Source organism: Chiloscyllium plagiosum, chromosome 38 (assembly GCF_004010195.1).
Source record: "Chiloscyllium plagiosum isolate BGI_BamShark_2017 chromosome 38, ASM401019v2, whole genome shotgun sequence".
NCBI classification, from domain to species: Eukaryota; Metazoa; Chordata; class Chondrichthyes; order Orectolobiformes; family Hemiscylliidae; genus Chiloscyllium; species Chiloscyllium plagiosum.
In genome coordinates this window covers 9,876,384-9,888,698 of record NC_057747.1, presented here as the reverse complement: position 1 = coordinate 9,888,698, position 12,315 = coordinate 9,876,384, and the positions used below count along the sequence as shown (strand labels likewise).

General features: G+C 43.6%; 1 protein-coding gene across 8 annotated transcripts in view; it reads left to right on the top strand.

Annotated features, from left to right (window-relative positions):
- ptpn20 (protein tyrosine phosphatase non-receptor type 20) overlaps nt 1-12,315 on the top strand; it is a 414,663-nt gene that overhangs the window by 213,048 nt on the left and 189,300 nt on the right. For 7 of the 8 annotated variants that reach the window (XM_043678810.1, XM_043678807.1, XM_043678806.1 and 4 more), the window contains 2 exons: nt 6,115-6,218; nt 11,101-11,193. In XM_043678810.1, coding sequence (XP_043534745.1) covers nt 6,115-6,218; nt 11,101-11,193 — 197 coding nt within the window. The remainder of the gene's footprint in view (nt 1-6,114; nt 6,219-11,100; nt 11,194-12,315) is intronic. The other variant, XM_043678805.1, reaches the window with a different exon arrangement.

Here is a 12,315-nt window from a genome sequence, read left to right as displayed (position 1 = left end):
CCAGCAAGCAAGAAGTTGTTTTGAAGTGTGTCTACATCAATGCCAGTAGTACCCAGAATAAGGTGGGTGAACTTGCAGCATGGGTTGGTACTTGGGATTTCGATTTTGTGGCCATTTCAGAGACATGGGTAGAGCAGGGACAGAAATAGTTGTTGCAGGTTCCAAGATTTAGATGTTTCAGTAAGAACAGAGAAAATAGTTAAAGGAGGTGGGAGTGTGGCATTGTTAGTCAAGGACAGTAATTACGGTGGCAGAAAGGACATTTGAGGACTCGTTTACAGAAGTAATATGGGCTGAGGTTATAAACAGGAAAGGAGAGGTCACCTTGTTGGGAGTTTTCTATAGGCAGGGGATGTAGAGTTTTCTATAGGCAGCATAGAGGAAAATCAACTGTACAGTGTATTCAAAAAGAATGGGTTCCCAATGAATGCAGTCCGCTGATTTCTCAGCAATAAACCCAAACAAGCAGACAAAACATGTCCAGAAACCCTAGCCATTCTCCCGACATCAAAGACATCTCAGAAATAACTGCTAGACTACTCAAACCCCTTGACATCATGGTAGCCCACAAACCCACCAACACACTAAAACAGCAACTAATGAACTTGGAAAACCCTATACAGACAACAAGCAAAGCTCATGTCATTTACAAAATACCTTGCAAGAACTGTAACAAAAACTACCTTGGATAAACAGGCAGAAAACTAGCCACCAGGATACATGAACATCAACTAGCCACGGAATGACATGACCTACTCTCACTAGTATCCTTACATACGAATGAGGAAGGACACCACTTCGATTGGGACAACACATCCATCCTAGTTCAAGCCAAACAGAGACACGCACATGAATTCCTAGCAGAATGGCATTCCAACTGGAACACTATCACAAACACGTTGACTTGGATCCCATTTACCACCCCCTGAGAAAAAGAACAGGAAATGACATCACCATACGAAATGATGTCACGACAGGAAATGACCTCACCAACCTTTGGAAACTCAAACATATTATAGAAAGCGGGCTACACCACCAGTGCTTCATTCAGAGGCTCACTGAGGATGTTACCTAGTATGGTGATGAAATGTCTGAAAACAAACCTTCCAGCTTAGCGAGCAAGCCTCAACCTGAGCTACAAATCTTTTCAAAACTTGCTAGAGGATGTATAGGAAAGGATAGCAAAAATGGTCCTCAATAGGAGCGAGAGTGATAGGGTAGTTGTTATGAAGGACTTTAACTTTCCAAATATTGACTGGGAACACAATAGTTCAAGTACTTTAGATGTGTCAGTTTTTGTCCAGTGTGTGCAGGACAGTTTCCTGACACAGTGTGTAGACAGGACAACAAGGGGCAAGGCCACATTAGATTTGGTATTGGCTAATATACCTGGCGAGGTGTTAGATTTGGAGGTAGGTGAACCACAATTTGGTGATAGTGACCACAATTTGGTTATTTTTACTTTAGCGATGAAAAGAGATAGGTATACACCGCATGGAAAGAGATATAACTGGGGAAAGGCAATTATGATGCGAGTAGGCACCATTTAGGATGCATAGCATGGGGAAGGAAACTGCAGGGGATGGACATCTTGAAATGTGGAGCTTATTCAAGGAATAGCTACTGCAGATCTTTGATAGATATGTACCTGTCAGGCAGGGAGGAAGTGATCGAGTGAGGGAGCCGTGGTTTACCAAGAAAGTTGAATTTCTTGTCAAGAGAAAGAAGGAGGCTTATGTTAGGATGAGATGTGATGGCTGAATTAGGGCGCTTAAGGGTTACAAGTTAGGCAGGAGAGACCTAAAGAGAGAGCTAAGTAGGGCCAGGAGGGGACATGAGAAGTCATTGGCGGATAGGGATCAAGGGAAATCCTAAGGCTTTCCATAGGTATATCAGGAATAAAAGAATGACTGGAGTAAGATTAAGGCCAATCAAAGATAGTGGTGGAAAGTTGGACAAAGAGTCAGAGGAGATAGGGGAAGTGCTAAATGAACATTTTTAGTCAGTATTCACACTGGAAAAACATAATGTTGTCAAGGAGAATACTGAATTACAGGCATCTAGACTAGACGGGATTGAGGTTCACAAGGAGGAAGCTTTAGCAATTCTGGAAAGTGTGAAAATAGCTAAGTCCCCTGAGTCAAGTGATATTTATCCTCAGATTCTCTGGGAAGCCAGGGAGGAGATTGAAGAGCTTTTGGCTTAGATCTTTATGTCGTCATTGTCTACAGGAATAGTGCCAGAAGACTGGAGGTTAGCAAATGTTGTCACCTTGTTCAAGGAGTAGAGACTACCCTAGTAATTACAGACCAGTGAGCCTTACTTCGGTTGTGGGTAAAGTGTTGGAAAAGGTTATAAGAGATAGGATTTATAATCATCTAGAAAGGAATAGGTTGGTTTTATGAAGGGTAGGTCATGCTTCACAAATCTTATTGAGTTCTTTGAGAAGGTGACCAAACAGATGGATGAGGGTAAAGCTGTTGATGTGGTGTATATGGATTTCAGTAAGATGTTTGATAAGGCTCCCCATGGTAGGCTATTGCACAAAATACGGAGGCATGGGATTGAGGGTGATTTAGTGGTTTGGATCAGAAATTGGCCAGCTGAAAGAAGACAGAAGGTGGTGGTGGTTGATGGGAAATGTTCATCCTGGAGTTCAGTTACTTATGGTGTACTGAAAATATCTGTTTTGGGGCCACTGCTGTTTGTCATTTTATAAATGACCTAGATGAGGGCTAAGAAGGATGTGTTAGTAAATTTGCGGATGACATTAAGGTCAGTGGAGTTGTGGATGTTGCTGAAGGATGCTGTAGGTTACAGAGAAACATAGCTAAGCTGCAGAGCTGGGCTAAGAGGTGGCAAATCGGGTTTAATGCAAAAAAGTGTGAGGTGATTTACTTTGGAAGGAGTAAAAGTAATGCAGAGTACTGGGCTAATGGTACGATTCTTGGTAGTGTAGATGACTAGAAAGATCTCAGTGTCCATGTACACCAATCCCTGAAAGCTGCCATCCAGGTTGATAGGGTTGTTAAGAAGGCATACGTTGTGTCAGCTTCCATAAAGAGAGGGATTGAGTTTCGGAACCATGAGGTCATGCTGCAATTGTACAAAACTCTGGTGTGGCTGCACTTGGAATATTGCATGCAGTCTGGTCACCGCAATATCGGAAGGATGTGGAAGCTTTGGAAAGAGTTCAGAGGAGACTTACTAGGATGTTGCCTGATATGGAGGGAAGGTCTTATGAGGAAAGGCTGAGGGATTTGAGGCTGTTTTCATTCGAGAGAAGGAGGTTGAGAGGTGACTTCATTGAGACATGTAAGATAATCAGAGGGTTAGATAATGTGGACAGTGAGAGCCTTTTTCCTCAGCTGGTGATGGCTTGCATGAGGGGACATAGCTTTTAATTGAGGGGTATTAGATATAGGACAGATGTCAGAGGGATTTCTTTACTCAGTGAGTAGTCGGGGAGTGGAACGCACTGCCTGCAACAGCAGTAGACTCGCCAACATTAAGGCATTTAAATGGTCATTGGATAGACATATGGACGAAAATGGAATAGTGTAGGTTTGTTAGGCTTCAAATTCTTTTCACAGGTCAGCACAACATCGAGGCTGAAGGGCCTGTACTGCGCTATAATGTTCAATGTTCTAAATTGCAGCAGGACCTTGATCAGCTAGGGAGGTGAGCTGAGAAATGGCAAATGGAGTTTAATGTAAAAAAGTGTGAGGTACTCCTATTTGGAAAGTCAAATCAAGGTAGGAGTTTTTTCATGAATTGTAGGGCCTTAAGGAATGTGATGGAACAAAGGGATCTTGGAGTCCAGGTTCACAGTTTTCTGAAAGTAGAGTCACAGATAGACAGGGCAGGAAAGAAGGCTTTTGGCACACTGGCCTTCATCAGTCACAGCATTGAGTATAGAAGTTGGGAAGTTATGTTGAGTCATACAGGGCATTAGTGAGGTCGCACTTGGAGTATTGTGTTCAGTTTTGAAAGTTTGGCATCAAACTGGAAAGAGTGCAGCAGAAATTTGCAAGGATATTGCCAAGACTCAATGGTCTGAGTTGTAGGAAGAGGTTGGACAAGCGAAGACTTGTTTCTTTAGAGTGTAGGAGACTGAGGGGGGACCTTATAGAGGTGTATAAGATCATGAAAGGCATGGATAGGGTGAATGCACTCAGTCATTTTCCCAGGGTTGGGGAATCGAGGACTAGAGGGCATCTGTTTAAGGTTAGAGGGGCAAAGAATAAAAGGGAACCTGAGGGCAACGTTTTTGCACAGAGGGTGGTACGCATATGGAATGAGCTGCCAACGGAAGTGGTTGAGGTTGACACATTAACAACATGTAAAAGATATTTGGACAAGTACATGGATAAGAAATGTTTAGAAGGATATGGGCCAAGTGCAGGGAACTGGAGTTAGTGTGAACGGACATTTTGGTCAGCATGGACCAGTTTGGGTCAAAGGGCCTGTCTCCGTGCTGTAGGACTCTCTGACTCTATCTTCATCTTCTGCAGTTCTTTGTTTCATTAAAATATAACGCTGAGTCACTTTCGGAGATATTGACTGAGAAATTCCAATCGGGTTGGAAGCCCTATTTCCAAATGTACTTAGAGTGAAACTGATCACGTTAATCTTTTGGTTCGTTCTGTCCTGGTCAAGTGCCTCCTGTTGCGAAGGAGCTGAGAGCTGCTCAGGTAACATCACAGCCAGTAAAACGGAGAGAGTCAACTTGGAAATCACAACCCCTTGTTGCAGCTGTATTCTGAAGGTTAAAGGCCTCGTTAACATCTCATAAGAAAAATACATGAGGTTCAAGTGAGATGAGGGTGTCAGGTGGGAGAGGGACAAAGGTCATAGGGAGAGAGGGGTTTGGGTGGTGATGGGTGAAGGGTTTGGGTGGTGATGGGTGAAGGGGTTTAGGGTGTCAGGTGGGAGAGGGACAAAGGTTGCAGGGAGAGAGGGGTTTGGGTGGTGATGGGTGAGGGGTTTGGGTGGTGATGGGTGAGAGGGTAAGAGTGATGGAGAGAAGAGAGAAGGGTTTGGTGAGGGGTTTAGGTAACATATAGGTGAGAGGTCAGGGTGGCAGGAGAGACGGCTGAGGGTTGGCTGGTGGGCAGGGATTTGGATTTGGGAAGACCCCAAAGACCTTTAATAAAGTTACTTGCAGTGACAGCTAGGGTAATACCACAATAATGACCCCAAAATATCTCTAGACCCTTAATTAAGGGTTGAGGGATAATGAGACTGGACTTACATGCAACTCTTTGGCCTCACCCACCCTCATGAGGGTCAACCCATATTCTGAGAAGCTGTAAAATCATAGAATCTTAAAATCCCTAGTGTGGAAGCAGGCCATTCGGCCCACTGAGTCCACATCTGAAGCACATCCAGCCCATTCTCAACCCCTTCCCCTGTAGCTCTGCATTTCCCGTCACTAATCCACCTAGACACTAAAGATTTACAAGGATGTTGCCAGGGTTGGAGGATTTGAGCTATAGGGAGAGGCTGAACAGGCTGGGGCTGTTTTCCCTAGAGCGTCGGAGGCTGAGGGGTGACCTTATAGAGGTTTAGAAAATCATGAGGGGCATGGATAGGATAAATAGACAGAGTCTTTTCCCTGGGGCGGGAGAGTCCAGAACTAAAAGGCATAGGTTTAGGATGAGAGGGGAAAGATATAAAAGAGACCTCAGGAGCAATTTTTTTCACACAGAGGGTGGTACGTGTGTGGAATGAGCTGCCAGAGGAAGTGGTGGAGGCTTGTACAATTGCAATATTTAAAAGGCATTTGGATGGTTATAGAAAAGGTTTGGAGGGATATGGGCCAGGTGCTGGCAGGTGGGACTAGATTGGGTTGGGATATCTGGTCAGCATGGACAAGTTGGACCGAAGGACTCTATGGACAATTTAGCATGGCCAATCCATCTAATCTCACTGTAGGAACTTGTAGGTAAAGCATTAGCAATTTATACAGATTGCCATGATTATCAGAAATTTGAGCAATGCTTGGTCTTTTAGGAGAAGCAACACTTCACCACTGGATGGTCCCTGGTTTGGCCTGAACACGTGCTCACTGTGTAAGAGTCCAAGTTAATGGAAGCTCTTTTTCTCTTGCAGCAGAACAGCTGATGTCCCTCAATCTGAAATTCTCACCTCTTCGAGAGAAAGGTGTCGATACTTGGATCTGCAGAATGTGACTCCAGGTCAAAGTGATGTGACTGGTAAGTTCAGAAGAGAGATTCTGTGTGTACAAAAGGAATTTTTTTATTAAACCCAACTCCTGTTGAGGAGGGAAGGTGAGGCCATTTTATGAACTGTTCCAGGAACAGAGTCTCATTGCGAGTGTCCATCAGCAGAATGCCCATGTTCTCAATATGGAATCATTCAGAAAGTAAGGAGGCAGAGGATACAGGAAAATTTGGCTGTCTGGATACAGAATTGGCTGGCCCATAGAAGACAGAGGGTGGTAGTAGATGGAAAGTATTCAGCCTGGAGCTTGGTGACCAGTGATGTTCCGCAGCAATCTGTTCTGGGACCTCTGCTCTTTGTGAGTTTTATAAATGACTTGGATGAGGAAGTGGAAGGGTGGGTTAATAAGTTTGCCGATGACATGAAGGTTGGTGGAGTTGTGGATAGTGTAAAGGGCTGTTGTCGGTTGCAATGGAACACTGACGCAATGCAGAGCTGGGCTGATAAGCGGCAGATGGTGGTCAACCTGGAAAAGTGTGCAGTGCTTCATTTTGGAAGGTCAAATTTGAATGCAGAATACAGGGTTAAAGGCAAGATTCTTGGCTGTGTGGAGGAACAGAGGGATCTTGTGGAACCACGTCCACAGATCCCTCAAAGTTGCTACCCAGGTTGATAAGAAGGCGTATGGTGTGTTGGCATTCATTAGCAGGGGGATTGGGTTTAAGAGCCGCAGTTTATGCTGCAGCTTTACAAAGCCCTGTTTCGACCACACTTGGAATATTGGGTTCAGTTCTGGTCGCCTCATTATAGAAAGGATGTGGAAGCTTTAGGGAGGGTGCAGAGGAGATTTACCAGAATGTTGCCTGGACTGGAGGGCATGTTGTCTGAAGAAAGATTGAGCGAGTTAGGGCTTTTCTGATTGGAGCGAAGAACGATGAGAGGCGACTTGGTAGAGGTGTGCAAGATGATGAGCGGCATAGATAGAGTGGATAGGCAGAGACTTTTTCCCATGGTGGAAATGGCTATCACGAGGGGGCATAATTTTAAGGTGATTGGAGGAAGGTTTAGGGGAGATGTCAGAGGTAGGTTCTTTACACAGAGAGTGGTGGGTGTGTGAAATACACTGCCAGCAGTGGTAGTAGATTCAGATACATTAAAGACACAAAGCGATAAGCTCATGGATGATAGTGAAATGAAGGGTATGTAGGTTCATCTGATCTTAGAGTAGGGTAAAAGGCAGGCACAGCATCAAGGGCCGAAGTGCCTGTACTGTGCTGTACTACTCTATGTTCTATGTTCTAATATGCTCTAGAACAATTTTGTAATGTTCTTTTTATAAATGCTGGAAACATTCTGAATATTTTAAAGGTTGCACGTCATGAATCAAATTGGTACAGGATGCGAACTTAAAATGGGATATAGTTGACGATTGTTTGTCATTGTGCCTGTCTCCAGAAAGAGTTATTATAACATGCAAAATTATCCCATCCAGTGGATATCGATGTAGACTGTAGCACATAAAGTGTGGGATATTGTAACCTCTACAAGGGCCCTGCACTATATCCCATGCAGGCAATTATCTTTTATATCTAGTGCACCAGAATGACCCTTACTTAAAGAGTAAGTTCCCATCCTATTTCCCATCTACAGCTTGGCCCTGGCAAAATCATCTAAAGAGAGGAAACTGAAGTCTCCCCACTGGGTGTAACTTGTGATCCAGCTGCAAATTTTGCTCATTTTTGGAAGTGCCCTACATTCTTCAAATTTCTAATGACTCCAAACTTGACTACTCCAACAGAAAAATAAAATACTGAGACCGGAAATAAAAGCAGAAAGTGTTGGAGAAACTCAGCAAGTCTGACAGCACCTGTGGAAAGGGAGAACTGGAGTTTATGTATGCTTCACATTGCTGACCTTCCATTAGAAGTGAAATGTGACCGTTTGTTTCTGTCTCAACTATGTTAAAGCTCACCTGGCTGGCCTTCCATCTTAATCTGAACATACCCTATGATTATCTTTATTGAGTTCACGGGCTATAGATTATGGGCAGCAACATTTTAAAATATTTTTGCACGTAACTTACAAGGGTCTAGGTGGGAACTTTAAGTTTTTTGCCTGGCTACGTGACTTTGAGGGAACATTACCTCACTCTGCTTAGCACCAACAAAAGGAGAAAGTGAGGACTGCAGATGCTGGAGATCAGAGCTGAAAATGTGTTGCTGGAAAAGCGCAGCAGGTCAGGCAGCATCCAAGGAGCAGGAGAATTGACGTTTCGGGCATGAGCCATTCTTCAGGAATCTGAAGCAGGGCTCATGCCCGAAACATCGATTCTCCTGCTCCTTGGATGCTGCCTGACCTGCTGCGCTTTTCCAGCAACACATTTTCAGCTAACACCAACAAAACCTTGGCTGTACCATACTCTAATTCATATTGAGTCCTGTTCACTATTTGTACCTGCACTCACACCCACATGCCATCCCATGAGACCGTGACAAAAGTAAACTATCTCTGCCTCCTTGTCCTTCTGGAATTGGCTCTAGCCTTTGACATAGTTGACTATACCATCCTGTTTCATTGTGGGTGACTTTACTCTCACTTGGTTGCATTTATATCTATCAAATTATAGCCAGATAATCACTTGCAAAAAAACACAGGGAATGCTGGAGAAACTCAACAGGTCTGGCAGTATCTGTGGGGAGAAAAACAGAGTATATACTACAGTGTGACTCTTCTTCACAACTCCAGAGCAGTATAGTGTTTTATGTCATTTGTAAGATCTTCTCTTCCTATTCCCATACTGTTAGCTCTGTTCTTCCCCCAAGGGTGTACCGTTGGATGCTCCTATCTCTCCTCTATGTGCTGTCCCCTGGCTTCATTATCCATTAATAGAGCGGACATGGCAAAGATGTTTCCATTAGTAGGAGAGACGAGGACCTGAGGGCACAGCCTCAGAATGAAGGGACAACACTTTAGAATTGAGATTAGATTAGATTCCCTTCAGTATGGAAACAGGCTGTTTGGCCCAACAAGTCCACACCAACCCTCTGAAGAGAAAACCCACCCAGACCCACCATATTTACCCCTGACTAATGCACCTAACGCTATGGGCAATTCACCTAACCTGCACATCTTTGGATTGTGAGAAGAAACTCACGCAGATGCAGGGAGAATGTGCAAACGCTACACAGACAAGTCACCCAAGGCTGGAAATCAAAACGGGGTCCCTGGCGCTGTGAGGCAGCAGTGCTAACCACTGAGCCACCATGCCAAATTTCTTCAGCCAGAAGTAAATCTTTGGTATTAATTGCTGAAGGAGTCTGTGGAGGCTAAGTCGTTGAGTGGATTGAAGACAGAGATAGATAAGTTCTTGATTAGTAGGAGGATTAAAGGTTAAGAGGAGAAGGCAGGAGAATGGGAAACATATCAGCCATGATTGAACAGCAGGGCAGACTCTGTGCTGAATGGCCTAATTCTGCGCTTATGTCTTATGGTCTCATGGTCTACTGTCTCTCAATTGCTCCATTGTTATTGAATTATCGGGCTGCTTTTCTTGACTAGTCCAATATGACTTTGCTGGTTTCCTCAATCTACCCTCTGTAAAATCTTGAGGCAGTCCAAAATTCAGTTGCCTGCATCTTAACTTGCACCTCTTGCTACTCCTGTCTCACCCCTGCACTCGCTGACCTACAGTGTCTCCCAGTCGAATATCTTGATTTTAAGATTGTCATCCTCATTTTCATACTTTTAACTCTCCCTCTCGTTGTAATTTTCCCTAACTTGACAATCCTCTGAGATATCTGCTCTCTTCTAGTTCAACAACCTTGTGCATTCCCAGTCATAAGTGCTTTCCCGGTGGTGAACACTGTCTTCCCTGGAGGAGTGGGGGGGTCCCCAAACTCTAGATTTCATCTTTACACCTCTCCAATATTTTGTTTGTATTTTAAGATACAGTAGACTCCTGAATCCACGGATTCGATTTCTGCGATTTGAGTTACCCGCAGTTTACCGCAGCCCGAAAATATTACATGGAACATTCCAGAAATAGTTCCAGGGGGCTGCCGGAGAGGTAAATATCCCGTTTAAATGATAGGGTTTGCCACTATCTGTGGTTTCGTGCATCAACGGTAGGTCTTGGAACATATCACCCACAGATACGGGGGACATCTGTACTTGTTAAAACCCAGCAGTTTGACTGAGGTGTTAGCCACATGATTCCAATGTCTCATTCTATGTCTCAGTATCAACTTCTGTGTGATTACATCTGTGCCTTCTGACATTGTCCCACTTTGAAGGCCTGTTAGTGGTGGGAGTAGTTTCTTCTGTAAAAATGTCAAGGCTACAAAGACTTGCGTTCATCTCATGCTTTTAGCATTATAACATATTGCAGAGCAAAGGCAGGTACTGAATCAGGGAAGGAGACAGCAGGGTGCAGAAGTAGATTTGAAGAACAGCCGAAAAGGGAGGAGGGAGTTGGAGAGTGGAGATCCAGACGGTTGAAAGGTAAATCAGTGGAAATGGAAGACACACAAAAGACCAGAATTGAGGTGTCTTCGATTATTGATTCTTTTTCTTAACTACTCACACATAGGATGTGGGCATCACTGGCCAGGCCAGCATTTACCACCCAACGTTTATACCCAGCGGGCAGTTAAGAGTCAACCATATTGCTGTTCATTTGGATCCAGGCCGGGTAAATGTTTTTATGCCAATTGACAGTGACATGGTCACCATCAGAAAAGCTTCCCTTTCCCCCAGATTTTTAATGAATTAAAATTTCGCCATTGGCCGTGATGGGATTTGAAACCTTGCCCCCGAGAGTATTAAGCTGGGCTTAACCTATTCAGTTTTAATTAACATATAGCAATGTCGGTGTTGTTTTCTTTCTGGCATCTCACAAGTACCTTTTATTCACAGGGGCATCAGAAAACAAACTGGACACTGAGAAGACTATACCTGAGAGGGAGATTGTCTTTGTGACTCTGAAGAAAGATCCCAAAGTTGGTTTTGGTATGTTAAATAATTGACCTTCATCTTATTTATCAGATTTTCCTACTGGCCTAAAGATTACTGTTAAAATAATGTTGATCCCACCAGCTCTTATTTATGCATAAATGATGCAAGAAATTCAGGCAAGGGCAGGCACACATTAAAATGCAGAACTCCAAAAGTTGCAAACCGGGTTATGCTGCTCTAACATAACCTTCATGAAAATATTATCTTCTTGCTGGCTGAGCATGCATATCAGTGAATAGCGAGGGGTAGATATGAGCCAAATTTACCACAAAGATTTACATAAGGACATCTGAACCTGGAGCAATTCAGCCCCTATTCTGCCATTTAATACAATCCTGGTTCATCCTCTCTCAGCCTCAACTCCACCTTCCCTGCCCATTCCTCATGACCTTCAACCCATTACTAATTAAAAATCTGTCAATCTCCACCTTAAATTTACTCAATGTCCTGGCATCCACCACACTCTTGAATTACCTTGAATTAAGGCAGACAGTTTAAAATATAACCTTATGGAATCAAATGTCATAAGAAATCTCATTCCTTCAGCTATGGGGGAACTGCAGATTATATTGCTTTAAAAAAACCTATTTCCCATTTCTCTCTCTCTTATTCCAATCCACTCTTGCCTTTCTCCAAATTTCTGTTGAATTCACCATTTTACATTAGACAGCCCTGTTCAAACTGTGCACTATTTCAAACATTGGAGACTGATTGGTTAAGAAGATGTGCAATTGCTTCCTGTGTATTGTGTGTAGCTGCTTTTAAGCCCAAAGTGCTATAATGTGAATAAGGACACCTTTCTGGTCTAATCAGAAGAATCTTGTTGAGTAAACAATGAGTTCTGAGGAAGGGCCACTCTACCTGAAATGTTACCTCTGATTTCTCTCCAGAGATACTGCCAGACCTGCTGAGCTTTTCTAGCAATTTCTGTTTTTGTTTCTGATTTACAGCATCAACAGTTCTTTCTGATCTTGTGAAGTTTATTGCCTCACTGCAAGCATTTACAGATATGAACTACATTCCTCAGAGACTGTTGGGTCAAAATCCTGCAATTCCTTCCCTACTAGCGCTCTGAGTATCCCTTCAACACATAGACTGTAGCAGTTCAAATAGGCA